This window comes from Sander lucioperca, chromosome 15, assembly GCF_008315115.2.
Source record: "Sander lucioperca isolate FBNREF2018 chromosome 15, SLUC_FBN_1.2, whole genome shotgun sequence".
Lineage (NCBI taxonomy): Eukaryota > Metazoa > Chordata > Actinopteri > Perciformes > Percidae > Sander > Sander lucioperca.
The window spans coordinates 6,232,905-6,256,073 of record NC_050187.1 but is presented as its reverse complement, the minus strand read 5'-3'; the positions used below and the strand labels follow the sequence as shown (position 1 = coordinate 6,256,073).

Below are 23,169 nucleotides of genomic sequence, written 5' to 3'. Positions count from 1 at the left end.
ACAAAAGATGGTCAGGAAAGCTGAGAGAAGATGTTAAGTGTATGCTGTAGAAAGGGAAAAGAAAGTTTTATGGGACAAGGGAAAAAAAGGCATGACTTTAAGGGAAAGTTAAGGGTACAATAAGGTACTAAGGTGGTTAAAGACAGAAAGAGAGTATTGTGAAAGTGACAGAAAGACAGAGAAAGAGATAAATGTACTTTTGAATTAGGATACTGGAGTTCATACTAATATCGTTGTTACAGAGACAACTGTAGCATTGGGGTTATAATCTACAGGAGGGTAAATGTTTAGATGAGAATAGTAAAAACTGCTATACCACAAGCACAAAACTTAGGGAAAAAGAGAAATTATGTAATTTTCAGGAATGACTAGTGGTAATTCAAGATTTTTGATATTTGGATATTATTGTAATCTGACATATCATAAAAAATGAATTAGGATTTGTGTAGAACAAACATATGTTTATAAAATATGATGTTTTATTGTTGTTAGACTGTTCAACAAATATATAGGTCTATAAGTCCAGTTGAAATGATTAGCTGTTTAAATACTTAGTTAGTTGACAGGACTATTGATCTACTATTATACTATTGAGTATTTTCTGTGTTGTTACTTTTGATACTTTAAGTACATATTTTATGATACTTTTCTTACTTAGGTAATATTTTTGTAGCAACATTTTGAATCAATGATGTCATAGGTTATAAGCAAGAAAACTAAAATGAGTATGATTAAAAGTACAAGTAATGCTTCTCGTCGGTGTTGTGTTTTGTGTTTATTCAGTGTGCCTCGATGGATGTCAGAGCAGACCTGTCTTACTCCTCTACAAGCTGATTTGGTAGTCAACTTTGGCCCCATCCCCCACCCACTTGCACCAGAAACTGCATCTGGAGCTGGAGCAGCAGAGAAGGAGGGGCAACAGATTAGCAACTGTCCATGATTAAGTGACTGAATTGGACACCCAGATGGCTCTCAGGGCATTACCAGAGACTGACATTAAAGAAGTAACGTTACACATGCCTACAAAGTACTTTGGTGAAACATTCACAGATGAACAATAATTGAGAGAGGACAAGCTGAAACAACCATAAAGATGAATCCAAGCTCCAAAAGTAAGAAGAAAATGAAACATCTGGAAACTAAGGGCAGACTGAGGTTTAGCAAGACAAAGGATGATGATGATGATCAGAGTGATTCAGAAGAGTGTTATGAAAGTGAAGATGGAGACAGCGATGAAGATTTAGAGAGCAGAGGAGCTACAGGATTTCATCCTGCAGCGTCTAGCATAGAAGAGATTGAAAGAGACATGGAGCGATGTGTGTCATACTTGGAGAAGCTGAAGATACAGAGGGACAAATTGCTGAAAAAAGGGTCCCAAAAAGTGAAAGAACAGGACCGAGAAACTCTTAGAAAACTCAATCAAATGCAGCTGGTGGAGAATAAGAAGGACAAGAAGCAGGTTTTGGTTGTGCAGAATCAATGCCCACCAAATCAACAATCACCGCCACAATTCCAGTCAAGCCAGTTGCCCCAACCACCATTCGTGGTTCCAGTTGTTTTATATCCACAGCCAGTTTGTGGACAGATACAGAACTGGAGAGGAAGAGGAAGAGGAAGCTTAGGCAGAGGAAGAGGAAGAGGAAGAAGATTTGATTCATACTCTATGCAACCACCACAAGTGTGTTTTAATTGTGGACAGGATGGACACTTTGCCCGTGAGTGTAATAGACCAGGAAGAAACTCCAGAGGAAATTACAGAGGAGGACCGGTGAACCCTTATAGGAGTCTGGAACCAGGATTCTAGAGATGCCCAGAAGATCTGAAAGGGGGGTGTCAGCTGGTGTCATCAGGACCAGAAAGAGATCCAACAATTGAGGATCAGGACAGTCACAAGTTGGTACAGATCTGCACAGATGAGCGTTGACATCAGCAGACTGACCGTAGAAGGAGGGAGGAGTGAGAGAGATCGGATTTGCTCTGACGCATCGACGCATTGATGCATCAACACATAAAAAGGAGGTAATGCACCAACAAACACACAATTTGAAAATACAATTACTCTAAAGAAGTAATTATTTTTGCTTTTAAAATAGAGTTACTCCTATGTGAATACACCTATGTGAAGGGTTGAGACAGACATCTAAATTAAGCAACTTGGTATGAAAACCTTACATTTTGTCAGTATCTGATGAAATCTATTCTGTTAAATTTGTAATGACTTTCCTGTGACAGCTTCTAACAAGACTAGTGACAAATATGGTACTTTGGTTGCTGTGTCAGGAAATGTTAAAAGAACATTTCACTGTTTTATTTTTGTGCTCTAATGACATAGGCAACTTTTGAAGATGTTTCTATTATTTGAGTGTTGCCCAGATAATTTATTGGGAAGTGATCTCATGTATGAATTTGAATTGGATTGATGTAAAGTTGTTACAAACAGCAGATTGAGAGTGCTGTTCTTAGAATTTGGTTAAAAATAAGCTTAGAACAATTGTGTGATTATAAGCTAAATAGCCTGACATTAACTCCCAATCACAGATATATTTTAGTTAAATGAAAAGTTGTTTGCATTGGTTAATTTGTTGTTTATAGTGTACCAGTCATGTGTTCATGATTTCTCTCTAAGTATAGATTCGCGAACGGAAATCAGTTATTATAGCCCAATGATGGACCAGCATCTTTTGTCATTTATATAGCGGTTTAGAAATCTGATTTGAATTTCACTAGTCTGCATAAGTTGCAGTGGTGTTAATGAAGTCTGTAGAGTTAAAAGGTAAAATAACTTACAAAAACTCCAGAGTGAAGCTGTGCAATTCATTGAATTTTGATATTGATTACAATTTTGGCTTATTAATTACTGAAACAATTTAATGGAGAGAACGATTGTTCTGCATATTACATTAGCAAGCAGACTTGGTTTTTCTTGTGTCTAATTTAAACAGGAATGTCACATAGATGAGGTTGACAGAGTTGAACATAAGGAGATTTATTACACCCACTATCTGGTAACCAAACAGCGAAGAGAGACTTTGTGTGGTAATTTGTAAAAAGCGAGTAATTGCATGCAACAAAATGATTGGATCTTAAAATAAATTTGGTCTTCTCTAATCCCCACTTGACTACACCAAGACGTGTTAAAAAGGGGTGTTTATGATTTGTTTGATTTAATTTGTTGAAGGTGTGATTGATGCATCAGGATAAGAGTTATTTATTTTTTCAGAAATGATAACTTTTGTTGCTGACTATCAATGGTCGGCAAAGAGGGAATTAGAAATTTTGTTTATAAATAAGGGTTTGGTTTACTGTATGCTTTTTTCACATTTCTTTGGATTTTGTAGGGGTATTTAGTGTCTTCTTATTAGTCGAAGGGGGGAAATGGAATGTGATTCATATTATCATATATTATTTTTGATATTGTTATTTTTTATTCTTATTTGATGTTTTTAATTTTCATGTGTTGTTTTGCAAACGATACTGGTCAGTGTTTTCTTTTCTTCCAGAGCATATGGGGTAATGTGCAGAGGGAGATTCAGATACAAATATGGACAATATGAAGGAACTAGGAGACTTCTGAACCAGGATGGTGTGGATCTGTTCAGATTTCACCACATCAACATTGCTGAGAAGCTGCAATGTAGTGGACTACATTCCTGTGGTTGTCTGATATATATACACGTTTGCAGAGTAATACATACTTTGTATAATATTCTTGCATTGATTGTTTGAAGAATGATGTTTTCTATCATGAAGTGAATATATGGAGACCTCAGATGTTTTTCTTTTTTCTCGACGCTTAGGGAAATGGGGTCTAGGCAGGAAATAGAAGTCCTTTTTTCAGATCCGAAGGGTCGACCTGCCTGAATTTGGACATTGTTTTGATTTTATTTCATTTTCTGAGGTTTTCACATTTATTTGCTTAAACCATAATTCTACATAAATTGATAAAGATTTATTTTCTAATTGATCTGGAGTACTAAGGTGGTCGCCTAGGGCAGAGGGACCGTGAGAGAGTTTTCCTATCTTGATTGATTGATGGTTACTTGAAAAGACAGCTGCCAGATGGGTTTTTCGCTCTCGCACTCCATAAATTAAATTTTGTTACACTCTATAAATTTGTTTACACTCCAAAAGTTATATTATAAGGAACATGTTATAATGAGAAATGTTATTCCTACTCTTCTTGTTTTTCGAGACTTTATTAAGTCTCGAAGGGGGGAAATGTGGTATATTGACATTCTATAACATTCTATACACTTTGACTTAAGAGTTGGTATAAGGAGGATGCATGAACTTTACTCTACATTTACTGAGAACATCTGGAAATTGTTAACATGAGTAGAGGTCTCCCCAAGACAGAAGAGACCTTTTTTGGAGTTGTGCCAGATAACAGGCATTGATTGGCTAGTTACCTGATCCAATGATATACTTACAAAATTACGTCCTATGTTGATACAATGCATAGGATATATACGTTGTTCACACAAAGAAAAGAGAGAACGACTTTTTGGAAGAATTTGGGTTGGTCGTTCTCCAAGCTCTCTGCAGGAGTTTGTAAAATTGATGCTGAATCTTTGCTTGTAATAAACCTTTTTATAATCAAGAACAGTGTCGGCGGATTCCTCTTCATACAGCATCACAGCATTACTATTTAAGACACCACAACAGCGACGTTATGGTTCACATTTTGGCACAATTTTTCTGACCATAGTAGTGGTCATAGTGACTGAAAGTGTGATGTGAGATGCTAAAAAGAAACTACATGCAGTTTTCAGGTAACGTTAATGTTTTGATTGTGTTTGGTTTTTATTCCAGTGCATTTTTTGTTAAGAGAATGAGAGTCCATTTTATTTATTGTTTTTGGTTGTGTTTGGTTTTTATTCAAGTACATTTTTTGTTAACAGAGACTGAGAGTCCATTTTATTTATTGTTTTTGGTTGTTTTGTTCATTTATTGTGGATATTTACAATGTCTTCCAATTCCAGTGTTAAATATTCTTTAGAAATAAAAGATTGAAAAGGTGTACCTGCATTATTATGCCATTATCATTATATTAGATGAAAACGATCTCTCAGCAACAATATTATCGTTTATCGCAATAATTTCTGGGACAACACAGAAGCTAACCCTGGTACAGGGCATGGATGTATGGATACAGGGCATGGATGTAACAACAACATAATGTAGCACTGCTAGCTGTTTCTGCAATATGAGCCATCACTGGACAATACTCTGGACTATGCACATTTATCTATTTATTACTCTGTGTCACCTCCAACTGTGCAATATGTCATCTCTATTCATTCGCACCTTACTCATCTGTATATCTGTGTTTATATACTGTCTGTTTATATAAGGTTATTTATTGTGTAAATACGGTTGTTTTATTACCATTATAACAAATTCTATTCTATTTTTCCATTTCCTATAGTTTATGTATATTTTTTCTCCTATGTCTAATTAATGTGTATTTGTGCTATTCTGATGTGTACATTTTTCTTTTGAGCTGCTGTAGCACAGGAATTTCCCCAGTGTGGGATTAATAAAGTCTATCTTATCTCATGTGACCTTGTTATTTGTACACGCTGTGACTATACAAATCAAACATGTAAATAGGAAAAGTTGGCGTTATTATTGGGAGCAGTAGGCTAGATGGAGCCGGTTACCTCCAGGATCTGGGCTTACGACACTGAGTTACGACACGCACAGAGATGAGAAGGGTATGTATGGACTTATCTAACTCTGGGGGATACGGTGAATAAGCTAAAGTTCCAATAAGTCGGCGTGTTCCTTTAAAAAACATTAAAAACCTCTGAAGTAGAGGACTAGAAAGTGCAACTAGGAGTGATCTTTTTAGATTCATAATCTACATTATCACAGCTACCATAATTAGCACAATATCCTCATTTCTCTATAATCATGAAAGGCTGACCTGAGACGAGCTGCTTCATCAGGGATACCCAGGCAGATCTCTCTGTCGAAGCGCCCGGCTCGGCGGAGGGCCGGGTCCAGGGAGTCTGGCCTGTTGGTGGCGCCGATGACCAGGACCTGAGCCGTCTCTGTCAGACTGTTCAAGTCTGTCAGGAGGCAAGCACCAGGAAAATGTCATTTCACCTGTGGAAGTCATATTAGGCATTTTTCTTCTATTTTCCAAGTATTGACAGTCACGTTACCTTTTGCTTAATATGACATATCCACCAGCTCCTCAACCAGCCTAATTTAGTGGTATCAGATTGGGGATGAGTGACAGTGATGCTACCTACACCTGATTCTGTGAATTTAAGTCTGCACGAGGGCAGTATCTGCAGCACGTTTGTCTGTGCAGTGGCTTATTTAGGTGGAAAAAATAGTGATGTAACAACTACTTTGTACAGATGCAAAACCAGAAAATTACACAATTTGATATAATGCACTATTTCACATTTCCCCACCAATTTTTTTTGACTGGGTATATATCCATTCTCTTCAATTTCTTGTTATACTGCTCAATTCCTCGTTTGTATGCGCTGTCAGTTTGGCTGTGTGGTAATCCTCTCAGAACGAGGCTTGAGGTCATGAAAGCCTGTTCTTGACCAGGTACCATTCCCTATGAATAACACACACGCAAAAAAGTGTCTTCTCTGACAAGCTAGCGGTTGGTCATTTTTTTCTGGACAACCACCCCTCATTAAATCGGATTATTCTTGCCAGCGGTTTGGTTTACAACAATATACTGGTGGGCACCTGTATTAATCTTTCACATTTGTGCTGTGGAAGATAATCCACATTGCTATGGTGAGCACAGTTACTATCAGTCCCTCCAGGATTTCGCAGCCTTTCTTTGAGATTGTTGTGGCCCAAAATGCCTGATTTTGCAGGAGCTTTTGTAAAAAATTGCGATAAAAGTTGTGATGTCTTTTGTATGTTTGTTGCAATTAAGTTGCGTGCCAGACGGAGAAAGTTGTAAAAAAAGTTGCGATTTCTTTTTTGTATAGTTCTTTAAAAATAAAAAGGAAACTTGTTTCGGGGAGAATAAAACTACTCTGGGCTGAGTTTTCCTAGTAACCTTACCAAAAAGGCTCAGGATGCTGCAAATATTGGTATAATATGAAAATGGCTGGTGGATTTAAGACAAAAAATAATGTATTGAATGAATCAAATTTGAACATATTGGTCAGTGGCTTGTTGACCATTACATTGTTAGTTAATTTCCTATCCTGGGCTGGGACACATTCACACGGTTTGATAAAGTACTTATTGGACTTTAACTTATCATTGCACTTACAATAACGAGCGTAGTTGTCCTCAATTTAGGTCATCCTGTACGTCTCATCTCCGTTTTTTCCTGCCTCCACCGTGTGATTGTGTGTGTGTGCGTGTGTGTGTCAGTCGCGGGGGGAAACAGCAGCCGCTTTCAGCGACTTTAGAGTGAAAAAACGTTACAGCGTAGTTGATGTTAAAATGTATACAAGTTGGCAGGACGGTCTCAAATGTTTTGCACGGTCTTTCGCTGTACGTTTTGTTGGTAAATGTGAGATGTTCGAGTCACACACATCTTGTCTTACAAGGAAATGAATTTGGCAACGTACGTGTGACGTCAACCCGTTCTCACTCCTGCTTGGTCACTGGCTCTCAGAGTCACATACTGATGCAAAGTCTGGCACGTGGGACTGCTGGGATTGGTTGAAGTCGCGGAAACTCCAGTTATTGGTCAAATTTGCGGAAAAGTTGCGGTGATTGGTCAAAATTGCCAGTTGCACCAAAGTCGCGGTGATTGGTTGAATTTGCGTGAATTGGCGCGATCGCGACATCGCGAAATCCTGGAGGGACTGTACTATCTCCATTAAAAGAAATACTAACTCCTGATAACTACAAGCAAACAACCGTACTTCGCAAATAGCCAATCAAATCACAGTGGGGCAACGGGCAATCATCCCCATCTGGCTGGCATCAAATTTGTGCAAGCTGCTTTCATTTCCGAAGGCTATGGTTTGGGCATGCGTATTGTTGTTTTCCCTTACTTCGGGGCACCTGACATTGCAAGCGTGAGGCCACATAGCGGCCTCCAGAGCCAAGCGAATTTAAAAACACTATTTTAAAAACAATTCTAGCCATACACTGACCGTTCAATTGTAAAATAATGACAAATAGAAGCAGCAACCAAGGATTCCTTATGTTTATCTTGCATTTATCCAGAATTCCAATAATTTATAAATTACTCAGTACCACTTAAACCAGTTTTTTTCTTTTCTGCTGCCAGTATGTGGGGCTTTGCCTACCCTAAGTGACCCGTCGCCTCTAGGTGTTTGCAGGATGCAACACTGGCATGACATAAACTCACGGTGCAGATTTCATAGTATTCTGTTTGCATCTGCTGCAATTTGCACGTTCAGCTCTTTACCAGACAAGTTTAATATGTTACACTTATTCCAATCTATAATATAGATTTTTTTTTTCATATAAATAAAAAAAAAAAACATATGTTTTTATTTTCATTTGTCTATAAAAAGGTTCAGACGTTAGTGGAAGAATGACAGGGAACGGTTCCTGTGAAGAAATGTATGTCATGTTACACTTCAGGGAAGTCAGGCACTGACAATCAATTTTTCATCCATGTTAAGTTCACATCCATAGAACTGTACTGCAGTGACTCAACAGTAAGTGGTACTCCATTTGGTCCATGAATATGACCTCTGCTGATTAATCAACGTTAGGTGACAGCAAAAGTTGAAATATCACCTAGACTTTAGTGCGAGTCTGCTTGTTCCTGTCAGCATGACATTGTTTCTTCAGGGAAATGACATGTCACTCTGAAGGCAGTGTATCCTACCGTCCATGCAAGTTAGCAGCTGGGCTACAATCCTCCTCTCCATGTCTTTAGAAGCCACTTCTCTCTTCGGTGTGATGGCGTCTATCTCATCTATGAACAGGATACATGGGGAGGAGCTCTGCAAGGGGAAAGAGCCAATGACAACATCTTTTATCATATAACCAAAATACCAGTTGTACTGTAGCAGTACCAGGGTAACATCACTTGGGTATCTTGTAGTGGTGAGAATCAATACGTCAATCAATACTTATTTCACGATACAATATTATTGCTATTTTATAATATATATATATATTCTGCGATATACTGTATTGCAATTTTTTTGTATTTTCCAACTTCAAATTATGTCCCCAAAATAAATCTTTGTCAACATTTGTTTTATCTAAAAATATAAATTTCACAGTTTGCCAAAAAACTCAACTGCAGCATCTAGTGGACTGAAAAACAATTGATTGTATTATCCTAGTAACAAAACATTAAATTCTCATGTGCAATTTATATTATAAATAAAAGATTGATACAGTACTGCCAACACATGTGGAACGCATCAAAACCATAGTGCCTGGTGCACAGACAACAGGCGCTGCTCTACTGAAACCATGAAATAATAAACACAATCTAAACAAGATATTTCCTTCATTCTATAATGACCTCTATTTTTACTGTTACCAACTTCATAATCATGCCACTTGAAATAAATAAAAACTCAGGCCTATCTGTCGGACAACTCAACTTCAGTTTGGTTTAAATTAGCGAGGTTCAGTGATATGGAATGCTTTGCAATCAGATTTTTTTTAAAGCTAACACCTGTGCAATTTTTAGAAAGCTATTAAAGGTTTGTTTTCGTCTGTGCAATGTTATCCCATTTGAATGTCTTTGTAAACAACCCATGTAATTCCTAATATTATTTTACTTTTTTGCATTTGTACTCTGTTGATTTGATATTGAGTGCAATTGCCGATGAGGAAGTGAGGTTACATGTTTCCTGTACGGGACTGCCACACCCCCTTAAAACTGACAGTTACATGATTGCCAACCGCAGCGTGACGTCGGGTTGCGTTTCTTAGAAAGTTAATTCTGCCTCAACGTTTTTTTTTGGCTCCCTTGTGCCCCTCGCCGCAGCCTAAATACACTACCCACGTTCAAAATCAATGGAAAGACCTGCGTTTTTTGCCGGACCGCCTGGCGTCATTTACAATGCATCCAAAATAGGCAAACAAGCTACGTGAAACTTCAATGGAAAAAAAGAATGACAGAACAGATAACGTTAAATATTACAGAAAATCTATTTATAGATTTTAATAGTGACAAAGGAGGCACTGGATCCAATCAAAAAGGTACTGGTCCCAATTTGGGAGATCCAGGATCATGTTCTGACAGGATACGGCACAAACTAAGCCCTGCCTCCTCCAGTCTATAGTCTTTTGTTGAGACCTCTAGATTAAAACATAAAAGGAAGAAAACCAGTACTAACCACAGCCAGGTCAAACAGCTCTCTGAGCTTCTGTTCAGACTCCCCGGACACTCCAGACACCAGCTCCGGAGCAGACACCTTCAACATGGGCAGCTGCATCTCCTGAAACACAGAATCACATCACTTTATTGATGTCCCACTTACACAGACCTAGCCCAAAAAGTTAGTTTTTAGCTGGATTTATGCCTCTGCTGAGGCTCCACGCAGAGCTTTCGCCGTAGCCTACAATAGTGGCCTGAAGTTTATACTTGTGTGTTGGTGTGTGTGTCGATCTCTTTAAGAGAATAGCAGGGCCGGCATGTGTGTGTGTGTGGGGAGTGTGTGCTAGAGCGAGTGAGAGAGTGACGACTCTAGAGTCATAGGCCCTCATTTATCAACTTAACGTAGAAACCAGCGCAGATATGAGCGCAGAAATCTTATGATAGTCTTCACGTGTGATTCATGAAACGTTCGTATCACACCAATCAGAGCGTAAGAATGGTCGTACATTGATAAATGAAGCTGCTGGAAACAATCCTAATTTAAATTTCACGCCCCAATATATTCTCGGTTTTGAGGCCTCGCCCCTACAATTTACGACATGGCAAGATGTAATCCGGCTAAGAAGTGGCACTTTTCAGGAGGTGGAGATTGAAACCCTGATGTCTCAGGTTCATTTGCACTAACGTATGTACTATTTGGCAGCCTGAAAACTATTATTAAAGGCTGTAGAAAGAATGGGGAATGGAAAGAGATCACTGATGCAGTCAACAGTGTTGCCGTGGTAAATCGGACTCCAGCTGAAGCTTATTTAATTTATACATCCTTGACGTATGCTATAGTCTTAATAGTAATATACAGGCTTATATTGCAATCTCTTAGGTGTACCTATATTTAAATAAACACACAGTAGCAGAGTTTATGCAGTGTCTTTTATTTTACTCTTGTTTTTTCATCGTTCACTTGTGATCATTAACACTTTAAAAGAGAAACGAAAACCTGTAGAATAAATAAAAATGTTGTGCATCGTCATGTTTCCTGTATTGAGTATCATTGCCAAACATAACACTATACCTTTGTGACGTCATGAGAGGCTACACCGCTCTCAGGGGGACAGCTCAAGTAGTGCGAGGACACAAAGTTCAAACAAAACAAGGATTTTATTATAGTTCTTGGGAATTAACAAAAACACAGCATTCCAACTTCACAAGTAGGATCCGGTTGATCTTCAAGGGTCAAAACTTCAAATAATGTCTCTTCTGGTTATTAAATCATAATCTTGATTCCCTCAGGTAAAAACAATCCTTTCAGCCTTACTTCAATCCAAGTTGCAGCCCGTGGCCAATCCAGCCTGTAAGTCCTTCCAACGTCTGGTAAGTATTCCCCACCTTTCGTATTCCTCTTGGAAACAATACTGGAGCGGTCTGGTCCTCTGCAGAGAGCACAGCTTGGAGTTTGTCTCTCCAAAGCCCCACACACCCACACACACACACACACACACACACACACACACGAGTGTGTCTCTAGGTCTTAAAAAGCTCTTCAGCTCATCAGGATCTGATCAGTCTCAGCTGTGTGGGAATGTAGTGTCTTGAGGGGTGGAGTTCCCGACTACACCAGCAGATGGAGCCACAGCTGTTTGTGATTGCAGCCATCTCAGAGGAATGTAACGTCCCTCCAGGACACAGCCTCTCGTGACATCACACCTTTTAAAAGCGAGGAATAATATCCTGTCTCATTCGTATAGCCCCCAGTTGGGGCTGTGCTTGACACTGCTCTCTGGGCATCGGATCATCTGGCTCCATCACTACATTTACGGCACCCTGTTTTCCTGCGCGATGTTGTGCAGAAGCCCACAGGCTAAAACAATATTGCAGACATTTTCTGCCGTGTATAGTAGGGTCCCCCCCACTGATGCAAGACAGAGCCATCTGCCCAATCAATCCGATGGAGCGCTCCACCGTGGCCAGTGCGCGTACGTGTGCACTGTTGTACCGGCGAATAGAGGTCCTCTAAAACAGCCAGATCTGCCAATGCTGATAAGTGATCAACTGATGACTTCTCATTCTCCTGTTAAATTGATTATATGCTGCACCGCAAGTCCACACTGACTCGAAAACTTGCGTACACGAGTTCAGACCAGACGTGAGATTTTATCGCAGCCTACGCTCACGTTCAAATTGATAAATGCCTTGCTTTGCGCAGGAATCGGCGTACGCCCATCCTACACCTGTTTTAGGTCATACGCACGTTTCATAAATGAGGGCTATAGTGAGAGAAGCAAAGTGTCTCCCCTGTGCTTTCTGTCCACGGTCGGAAATCTGTAGCAGGTAAAGTTAACCCTCTCCTTGATTTCATGTTTTTACGGAGAAGGAGAACCAGGAAATGAGTAGGGGGAAATGCAACGCCACCAAGCCACGGCCAAACTGACCAATCACAGTTGTGATCTGCGGTCTGCGTCCCCGCAACATGTAGTTCAATTTTTCGAGAGGTGCATGTCAGGCTACGGCATAGGGTCCATGTTTCCACGTACCTACGTACGTAGCCACGGTGTCGATTTAACGCAGGAGCATAAATCACGCTTAATCCTGATGCTCCTTGTTCAAGAGTCAAAAAACGTTGTCACTGCAAGTCATCAATGTCTCCTGAAACTTCTTCAAGTCAGAGTGCATGACTTACCCCAGCCACAGCCTGGGCCAGCAGGGTCTTTCCACAGCCAGGAGGTCCGTGGAGAAGGAAGCCCCTCGGAGGAACCATTCCCAGCTGCTGGTATACCTCTGGGTGACGCATGTGGATCAGCAGCTTACACACCTCCTGCAACAATGTCAAATCATTGCCAGTGAAACCTTTGGTGAGTGCAGCCATCCTCATTTTAAAATAGAAGAAGAAATGGCACAGCAACAAACAAAGCAGCAAGGTTAAAAGGTACTAACCGTTAGCGTCTCTTCATTACCTCCTACATCTTCAAACTTCAAAGTGGGATACTGCAGCTCTGGTGACTTTACTGAAAAATCATAGTAGTGGAATGTCACAGCCATCACAGTGGACTGTGGTAGCTTGTCAAAGATGTGTCATTTTTGTCAAAATAATAGACAATCAATTCAACAACCTAAATAAACATTACACAATAAACAAAATAACAAATATATTCTTTAATTACAAAATAATTATTAGTTGCAGCCCTACAGGCAATGCTTGACAAGCTTAATATGAATGACATTGTTGTGTGGTGTTCAACCGTAGTTTTAGAATCTGTACTTCTTTAGCTAGACTGGCAAACTGAACAATGTAGTACCTTTCTTATTCTGGCTGCGAGATTCAGTAGTTTCAGTGGAGGTCTTCCTCCTTTTTTTGGACTTTTTGGCAGATTTCTTAGGTTCCAGCATGGACACATCCGTCTGCTGGGGACAGAAATATACAGCAGTTAAGTGCATGAGTCAAGCAATGCCAGCTGCCTTCTGTCAGGTGGCCACACTAACCTCTATGTGCTCATTACTCAATATTTTGTTACTGTATTTAAAAATTAAAAAGAAAAAAGGTAAACCTTTTTGTGGGCAATGAAAAAACTCCTCCCCTACAGCTGGAGCCCCTCCCATTCACGCAAGGGCAAATCATATATACACACCCACATGTGATGCACTGTACAAGCAGGCATTTTAAGTAACTTACAGGAGTCCAGACTCCAGGGTGGAGGAGGGAGTTTCTCTATATTATATATGCAAAACTAAATCAGGAACACCATAGCAGTTATATAAATGGTCTCAAAATTTTACACAACAACAAATCGCAAATTGTAAAGCAACCTTGTCGACACAGAAACATAGCATACATTGGTGAAGATAACAAAGGAATCTCACTGCCATAAAGCTTATGTTTGAGCCGGATGAGCTTCACAATCCTAAACGACAAATGCAGCAGATTAACCTCTCCATATTGAGCAGAGAAATGAGCTTCAAATCCACTCAACACAACAACCACATACATTTATAACAAGCTCCGTATTTGACCCGTTTCACATTTGAGGCAGGGAGATTGATAAATTAATTTAACATCCAAACATTTTTACATCCAAAGTATCGCTGCCGATTCAGTGCTAATTAGAAAAAAGCTCACCTGGACATCAAAGTTCCAACACTGGATACATGTGTCCTGCACTAAATCTTACTCCCAAGGCCAGTTTATGCACCACTTGTAACAATACATTGATCTGGACACATGTCATCTTTGCGCCTTTATTTTGAAATTCCCACTTTTCTGGAAGAGCTCAGTAATAAAATTGCCAAACCATATTTTAGTTGCTTTTTTGTTAGTTGATATTAATGTAACTGATTGAGTTAAATGGCCATATTATATTGTCTCATATCGACCGCAGGCCTCTGAATTGAATCAAAATTGTATCATGGCAGACTTTGTGATACCAGTAAATATCGTATCGCTGTCCAAAGAATCAATATAATATTGTATAGTGATTTACACCCCTACACTGAATATAAATATCCTCCCTCAGTCCAGGGAAAGGGTTCCACTGTAACACTGTGGAACATACACTGGACATTGTATTCGTTGGCTCCTCTTCACACAGGTCGATGAGGATGCTGCTCTTCTCGGGGCCTCTGCCTCGGTCGATGAACCAGCCTCCTGTGGAGACCAGTGTCCCTGCACTGGGAGGGAGGTTGGCTGTGCTGGCAGGACTGCTGGCAGCAGGCTGATCTCTCCTGGGTGAGCAGGTGCCAGAGTCAGGGTGGCCCTTCCGGTACAAGGATGTAAGAGAGCTGTTCATGTGGTTGGTGGGCTGTGGAAGGCAAAAAGCAGCAACAAAGAATGGTTAGATCTCACTGTCAAAAAGTGCTGTCTGTATTTATTGATTATTTTATATTAATGTTGAATATGTTTGATTGTTTGTTTGTTCATGTATGCACCTTTCACCAAGGCAAATTCCACATAGTGTACTTATTGTGGCAATAAAACCTTTTCCGATTCTGATTTCATGGAGTAGCCGAACATTTGGGAAATGTGCTTGGTAGCCATCTAGCCCAGAGTCAGATGAGTGGATGATGTCAATTTCATCTCTGTGCGTTCAGTCCAGGAGTTACATACAGCCACTTTAAGTTACTTAAACCGATTTAAAAATAATTGCCAATGAATTAAATAGTTGAGTTTATTAGAACAACTAATCAATTTATCTTTGCAGATCTAAATATAAGCTTCCCCCAGTCAAAACTCTATGACCAACATGCTTCAACTATAATTCCTCAGATTTAACCTTTACATTATTTCTTACAGTGTTCTCCAGAATGGGGTCATCACTGTCAGAGGACTCCTCTGAGCTGCTGCTGCCATCCCTGTGAACACACAGTTTTATATGGCATTAGTTGCACATTTAAAAAGAGAGTACATTTGAGAGAAGGGCTGGTTAGAGCCCTGAGGGGTAAGACAATCTTACTGGTCGAAACCAGGCAGTAAGCAGAGAGCGTCCTTTACCCGGTGTCATTGTGGCTGTGCTTGGCTCTCTTAGCCAAGTGTTTGCTCTCCAGATCATTCAGCCCAGACTCCTTCATGATTGCTTCGTACACTAGGAGAGGCAGATGGAAAAGACAAATCAGAACCCCATACAGTTCATATTCCAAAAGAAGAGTTTGATCACTGGAATGGATTGGACGGTACACAGGGGCTGCAGAGGTCATGTGTGTAATCAGATTAAAGAATATGTATTTTAGCTTGACATAAGGAGTTTTCTCTGAAAACATGACATTAATTCCATTATCATGACTTAAACCAAATCAAAACTCATCGTCACCCTTGTCCTGTCCCCACGTCCATTAGAATGGACTCCAGTGTGAATTTACAGTTTAAAATAATCACCCTGAAAACACATGGAAGCCAAACTACTATTGCAGCGTAAAATGGCATCAATCTACATTTGCCTCAGCCTTACCTTTCTCTACTTGAATCCTGAAGGCTGTCCTGTTTCTTCTGCCATACTCCATTCTAAAGATACAATATAAACCAAACACTGTTAATTTGCAGACATGCACATCAATGTACACTCAGTGTCCAGGTTAGTTTAAACAAATGCAGTCTTGTCCACATGCCTTGCAATAACTCACACCGTTATGGAGTTGCTTTTTATGCAGTTTTTGTCCTAGCTCTTTTTGAGAGATGTTGGTTCAACTGTATGCTCATTTGTAGGGTTTCACCTCATGCATATCAATGAGGGTACGGTAATGTAAGTGAACATCGTAAAAGAAAGAGTACTTCTACTATACATTTTAATATATATTTTGATAAACATACAACTTATTGGATGATTTCCTGACTACAGGAAATGTCCTTGGTGTAGTACAGATTGAAGCAACATTAGGCACAGTCACCACCTTTGACTGAGTTTGAGTCTGATGCACTTGCCTGTACAGTTTTTGAAGTTCCAGGGCCATGGCTGAAAGGTCCACATATTCACTGGTGCAGGTCGCCAAATACTGAAGACAAAATTCAACATCAAACAGGGTGAGGATGACGGACACCAACAAAAGAAATTCAGACCCAGTCTCTAATCACATCGCATGAAATTTATGCCAGAACAAGAGCAGACCCAGGCCAGGACATTACATTTATGTGATATCACTGCTTTTGTCTCCCTCATGATGTCCTCTGTTGGCTCGACGGTTACCATACTGTCCCATCCTTTAAGATTTAGACCATTTATCCTTGTCTCCTGTTTAGTTAGGGGTTGAGATAAATGCTGTATACATTCATTTTATTATTGCTATTATAACTTTGCTTGTGTGTCACTGTTTCCACTAGAAAAAAATTGGTGCCGGTCATGTGACCTGTAAGGTTTCATTTTACCGGTCAAAATGGGAAAAAGTTCGGTCAAATATTTTGTGTTTATTGCGCTTAAAGTGCCCATATTATGAAAAAAATCACTTTTTCTGGGATTTGGGGTGTTATGTTGTGTCTCTGGTGCTTCCACACACATACAAACTTTGAAAAAAATCCATCCATGCTGTTTAGAGTGAGATACAGTTTCTGAATGTGTCCTGTCTTCAGTCTCTGGGTGAGCTGTTCAAAATCGGCACGGCTTGTGACGTCACAAGCCGAAACGAGCAGGCTAACCGCAACCATTAGCTCGTAGCGTTAGCCTTAGCAGGCTAACGCTAACGCTAGCATGCTAACGCTAGCATGCTACCTCGTTCTCAATAGCAAAGCACTGCTCAACACACACAAGTTCACTATAATCTACAAAAGAACTACTTACATGTGCGCCCTCATTTAGAAGTCTCCCAGCTAATCCTGCCTTGTAACTGACCGAAGTTGTAGAAACAGCCTTTCTTTTACTGTCTATGGAGCTAGCTAGCTGACATGATCTACATCTGAGCTACTGCACATGTGCAAGTGCAATCAAAGATAGTACAGAAGAAGAAGAAGAAAAGAGGTCTCACTCTGTAGCTAAAACAGAGACCAGCTGAAAAGAGGATCTGCAGCAGTGAGAGAGAGCGGTGCAGTACAACAAAAATATGGTGTTTTTTGAAAATTAAACCATGTAAACCTATTCTGGAACAACCTTAAAATACAATTATGAACCTGAAAATGAGCATAATATGGCTGCTTTAAAACCTATTGATAGGCAGGCTATATAAAGAATGATATCATCAAGGCATGTGGATTTTGGCCTATACTATTTTTATTGAAATGTAGGCTACTTGCTACAGCCAAAACAACTGTGTTTTATGTAGGCTATTCGCAATATTTCCCTGTTTCGCCACGGCTTGGGACTTTCCCGCTTGCTTGTCGCCGTTTGTAAACATACGGTATTCTACTGCATTTAATCAGAGCTGGTGTTTTCCTTTATCGCATATGCTGCAGTGTACAGTCATTTTTTTAAACATGATTTTTCATTGTTTTAATAGAACGAAAAATATGAAAATCACTGTAGCCTATTTTAACACAATTAAAATAGTGCAAAAGCAATTATTTCCACTGGTCATTCTGACCGAAGACAATAGGAATTTTCTTTCGGTCAAAGACCGGTAATTACCGGACAACGGAAACTCAGGTGTGTGTGTGTGTGTGTGTGTGTACAGAGATGATGCAGTACAGTAAAGGAGAAACTGCTTATCTGTTTTTACTGAATTGTGAGATTAGACAATCTTCTAGGCTTATTTCTTACATTAATACCACTGAACTCATAACATACAGCCCCGGGAGAATGAGGACATGGATTTGTACCTGCTCCACTCTCTGTCTGAGACGACTGTCCAGACAGCCACCACTTCTGTTCTTCATGTCGGTGCTTATGTGAGCCTGCAGCGAGACAGACATTCACAACAAGAGAGAGACTAAAATGAGGAATGTAATCACAGCATGAACCTGCCTAAATATGATAACTTTCCTGTCAGTTTACACTGAAATTCATTTTGCATCCATCTGTTGAGGAATATACACACAGGTTGAACAAAACAGTTAGGCTACACAAAAGACAGATGTATATGTACAAAAGAAAACACAAAACAAGAACAAATCAAACAGTCATCACAAGTGCATATCGCATAATATCCTCTGGATTCAGATGTTAGCAGCACACCGATTTTGGTTTAGCAACAGGATAGTCTGATATGCAACCAAATATAACTGCACAACAGCTTAATGGGGAGATATCAAGAAATATAATATGGACAGTAAAAGCACTGCTTCTACCATTTCTCCTTTCCTTTGTATTTGATTATGCGTAACTGCTAATTTTCTCATCTTAACGTCTAAACAATTGGAATAAACACACATATTTCATATATAAATAACAAGAATAAACACACACACACACACACACACACACACACACACACACGCACGCACGCACACACACACACGCACGCACACACACGCGCACACACACACACACACACACACACACACACACACACACACACACACACACACACACACACACGCGCACGCACGCCCAGTAGTTTAAGTCAAACAAAAACAGCCAGCTTTAACGTGACATGTGGTTACTTACCTCAACAAAAACACCACCACATCGCCAATTCTTCTGTTAAACTGATGGTAACCTGTGTTTACGGTCTGGCAGCGTGAAGCATGGGTAAGTGTAAGTACCATAGACTGTATATAAAAAGTAAGGTAGTACTGCGTGAAGACGGAAGACACTGCTGACCCCGGGAAATGAACACGTGTGCATCCTGTCTTCTTCTTCTTCTTCTTCTTTTTCTTTGAGGTTTACCGGCAGCTGGCATTCTTAGCGATGCATTGCCGCCATCTTCTGGTGTTAGTTAACTCCTACAGCGACTATACAGAGCAGAGACTGAATCACTACCGACTAGACTTGGTTTGTTTTGTTTTGTTAAAGCCATTAAAAGGCATGTAACACTTTTTGGGTTGGGTGACTATCTCCATGACCTCTCAAATGCATCCAATAGTATAGGAGCTGCTTTCTCAACTTGTAGGGCACACACACAGGTGACGTTTTTACTGCTCCTATACACATCTAATCCTCCAAATACAGTTTTTGATGCAAATCTATTAACTACACTCTTATAAACGTACCTTATTCTAGAGCTAATTTAATTGGAGCTACATATTTCAAGGATGCAATACCGGCTCCCCAGTCCAACCCTACAAGGCATTTCATTACATTTATAACTTTTTTACACTTATGCACAATATTTTTAATTGGATCTCTCCATGATAATCTGGAGTCAAAATATACTCCTAAAAAACAAAATGTCCCAACTGTCTTTCCCTTATTTACATACAGTTTCAATTGAGTATTTTCTCTAATCTTCTTTTCTGTGAAGATTACTTTTGTTTTTTGGACTCTGTTATAGAACCCTTTTTCTGTTTATGGTTGTGAGGTCTGCAATAATTGCAATGTTATTTGGTCCTAAACAGAGAATACACAGTGGTAGAATACCTGAGCACTGTGACCAATCCAAAACTAAGGAAATTCTTGACTCTGTACAGGCTCAGTGAGCACAGCCTCGCCATCGAGAGAGGTCGCCACAGGCACCCCTGGCTTCCTAAAGAGAACAGACAACATGAGGTGGAAACTACCTGCCAACAGTTCCAAGATATCAGAGATATTTATTTTCCACACAATACAAACACATAAAAAAGGTTTTGAAAACATGACTAATACCAATAAACCTCCACACCTGCTGAGTTAAATACAGCAATGTGCAAACACAGCTGCAACATTGGAATAAAGGAAAACAAAGGAATAAAAACCACCATGAAGACTGTCAGTCATCTCTGTATTCCTGCACTGACCATCTGTGCCGATCTCCGTAAATAGACACACTGTACATACTAGGGCTAGGACAATATGCTTTTCTTTCGATTCAATTCTTTCACGATACATGGGTGCCGATTCAATTTGTATTGCAATTTTCATTTATTGTGATTCTAGAAGTATTGCGATTCGATAGTATTGAGTATTGCGATTTTCTTTTTTTTATTTAACAAAAACAAAGTTGAATAATACTCTTCTAGAGACAATATATCATGAGACATTTTTAAAAACGAATTGTTTTCTAAAAAGAAAGTACATCACATGTCAGTCAGACATTATTTATTTACATAACATTTATTTTCTGCATTTTCTGCTTTCGCACTGTTTTGCTGAAAATGGATATGATGTAGTTGCCATCAGCTGTACCGCTTAAACAGAAAATATTTAAGTGAAACACTGGTAAAAACATTAATAAAAATATTGATTCTAGGAAAAAGAATCAATTTTAAAATTTGTAGCAACATTTTTTTTCACCCCTTATAGCCTACATACATACAGAACACCTCGAAATACCTTGACACAGTTCTCACCTATTTGTATTCATATTTTTTAAATGTCTACACTTTTCTATTTTTATCTTAAGTTATCTTTACTTTACTGTGTGTATATCAGTTACAGTATATAGGCCTATTTGTATGTATTAGTTCAACTTTATCTATTTTCATTTGTATAGGCCTATTTGACCACAGTGTTGCTATGTTAGAGAGCTAGTCTAGATCTGTACTATGTACATTTTTGTTTTTATTTCACGCTTGCTTTGGCAATGTAATTTCCAATGCCAATAAAGCCCCTTTGACTTGAATTGAATCAAAGTGCAATATATAGGCCTACAGTAGATGGCGGTGTGCGCCTGTTGTGTTACTAAATTTAATTCGAAGAAGAAGTCGCGGTTCTTCCTGTTTGATACAAGCGGTCATGGATTGCCTACCTTTCTTTTACTGTCTATGAACCCTACATCCATGGTTACAAGAGGTCTGCCTATAGGTGTATGTGCTGCGAGATGTTGGTAGCTGCTGGTCGTGTGACGTTATTGTTCAGATGTGTTCGACCCGTATTCGCTAAATGTGCGGTGGCTCCGTCATTATTCGGTGCTGTTAGACATAATAGAGGGATAGAGCTACCTGCTGGAAGCGTCAGGCTGATCCAGAGTGGAGCACGCAGCGGTACGCAGCACGACACTACAGGTCAGTGGCGCAGAGGATTATATTTGTGTTTGGTGAAAAGCTTGGGTACCCATATTGACAAAGTTTATTAGAAGCTTTTTTTTATCAGACGTGCAAATGAACAAATTACAATTACTCGCGATACTGTAACTGAATTGTTTCTTGTTTCTTTTACTTTTTAAAGTAGTTTTTTTCAAATCTGTCATTTTACTTTTACTCAAGTATGTTTTGTTTGAAGTATTGTACTTTGATACATTTTAAATTTCATCCGTTATTGAGTAAAAAAAAAAGTAATGTCTCCAACGTTATTTTGCGCCGATGCTTTGGCAAGGTGCCTATCTGTCAAACAAACTCAAATCGAAAGCGAGATATGGCTTTGTGCCCGAGACTAGTGAGGAAGAAGCAAGAAAGATTAGGAAACGATACTTATCCTATCCTATCCCACCAAAAGCCAAAGAAGTGACATTTAAAATATAAAATGATAAATAATCACTTCTAACATGTAAAATTCAATTGGGATAATAACTCGTGTGTATTATACAGACGGTTGAAGGACGGATTTTCTTTCAGTGTGAACCGATTAAAAATGTTTGGCTGTCTTTTCAAAGCTGGCTTCAATGTAAAGGTATACTGCTGCACCCGTTAAATGAAATGTCAATTAAAAACTGGAACACTTTTAAAGGAATTTTATTTTTAGAGTTCTGTATAAATAACTTGATTGAACATTGTAAACATTTTATTCATAGGTGTAAGTACTTAAGGTCAAACTCCACATCAACGGTTGGAAAAATGAACTTACATCTTTTTAATGTATGACTAAGGAAAACGCCAAGAGACTCTTTTCTTTGTTGGACTTACATTCCGTACTTGATTAAAAAGACCCCCAGTATCTTTTATTTTTTTTTATTTGTTATGTTTTGTTATATATTGTGTCGCTACCTCAGAGCTGGCAACACTTTTCAACAATTGCACAATCCCATTGTGATTGTGACTTATTGACTTACAATAATAATAAAAAGAAGGAAAAAAACTATTGACAGTGTGAATATCAGGGGCGGAGCCATACATACCAAGCATTCAGGCCTCAGCCCAAACTCTGGCCTCAGCCCATCCTTGATAATAGAATGCCTCAAAATCTTTAGGCCTGTGAAACTGGTAAACTACAGCCTCGTGGTGCATTTAAAGTTATTGTAAATGTCTTTTTCCCATCTGGAGGTTGTTTTTGTCATTCAACAGCAATTTACTAGTGAAATAAGTTATTGTTATACATTATTATTAAATCATTTAATTTTGACCATATGGCCTTAGCAATAAACAAGCCATTCTGTTGTTTAGTACCCTTTTTTTTTTCTTTTCTTTTTTTACTTTCTTAAAAAGTATCGGTTCAGGCACCGTTAATTATGTATGAGATTCATTTCGATTAATTAATCACAGAGTATGTAAT

At 39.1% G+C, this 23,169-nt stretch overlaps 2 protein-coding genes across 7 annotated transcripts in view; one reads left to right on the top strand and one right to left on the bottom strand.

Annotated features, from left to right (window-relative positions):
* Positions 1-19,362, bottom strand: part of nvl (nuclear VCP like) — a 50,198-nt gene extending 30,836 nt beyond the window's left edge. For 2 of the 5 annotated variants that reach the window (XM_031321585.2, XM_031321583.2), the window contains exons 1-13: positions 19,273-19,362; positions 18,486-18,560; positions 16,665-16,735; positions 16,195-16,247; positions 15,741-15,831; positions 15,529-15,601; positions 14,806-15,051; positions 13,555-13,660; positions 13,193-13,263; positions 12,939-13,073; positions 10,281-10,382; positions 8,807-8,924; positions 5,930-6,074 (exon numbers count right to left, since the gene is read on the bottom strand). In XM_031321585.2, the coding sequence (XP_031177445.1) occupies positions 5,930-6,074; positions 8,807-8,924; positions 10,281-10,382; positions 12,939-13,073; positions 13,193-13,263; positions 13,555-13,660; positions 14,806-15,051; positions 15,529-15,601; positions 15,741-15,831; positions 16,195-16,247; positions 16,665-16,735; positions 18,486-18,542 (1,268 nt within the window). In that variant the 5' untranslated portion in view covers positions 18,543-18,560; positions 19,273-19,362. The remainder of the gene's footprint in view (positions 1-5,929; positions 6,075-8,806; positions 8,925-10,280; positions 10,383-12,938; positions 13,074-13,192; positions 13,264-13,554; positions 13,661-14,805; positions 15,052-15,528; positions 15,602-15,740; positions 15,832-16,194; positions 16,248-16,664; positions 16,736-18,485; positions 18,561-19,272) is intronic. The other 3 variants (XM_031321582.2, XM_031321584.2, XM_031321586.2) reach the window with 3 other exon arrangements.
* Positions 19,363-21,444: 2,082 nt separating this feature from the next.
* tk2 (thymidine kinase 2) overlaps positions 21,445-23,169 on the top strand; it is a 47,723-nt gene continuing 45,998 nt past the window's right edge. Inside the window, exon 1 of one of the 2 annotated variants that reach the window (XM_031321589.1) lies at positions 21,445-21,746. In XM_031321589.1, the coding sequence (XP_031177449.1) occupies positions 21,551-21,746 (196 nt within the window). In that variant the 5' untranslated portion in view covers positions 21,445-21,550. The remainder of the gene's footprint in view (positions 21,747-23,169) is intronic. The other variant, XM_031321590.2, reaches the window with a different exon arrangement.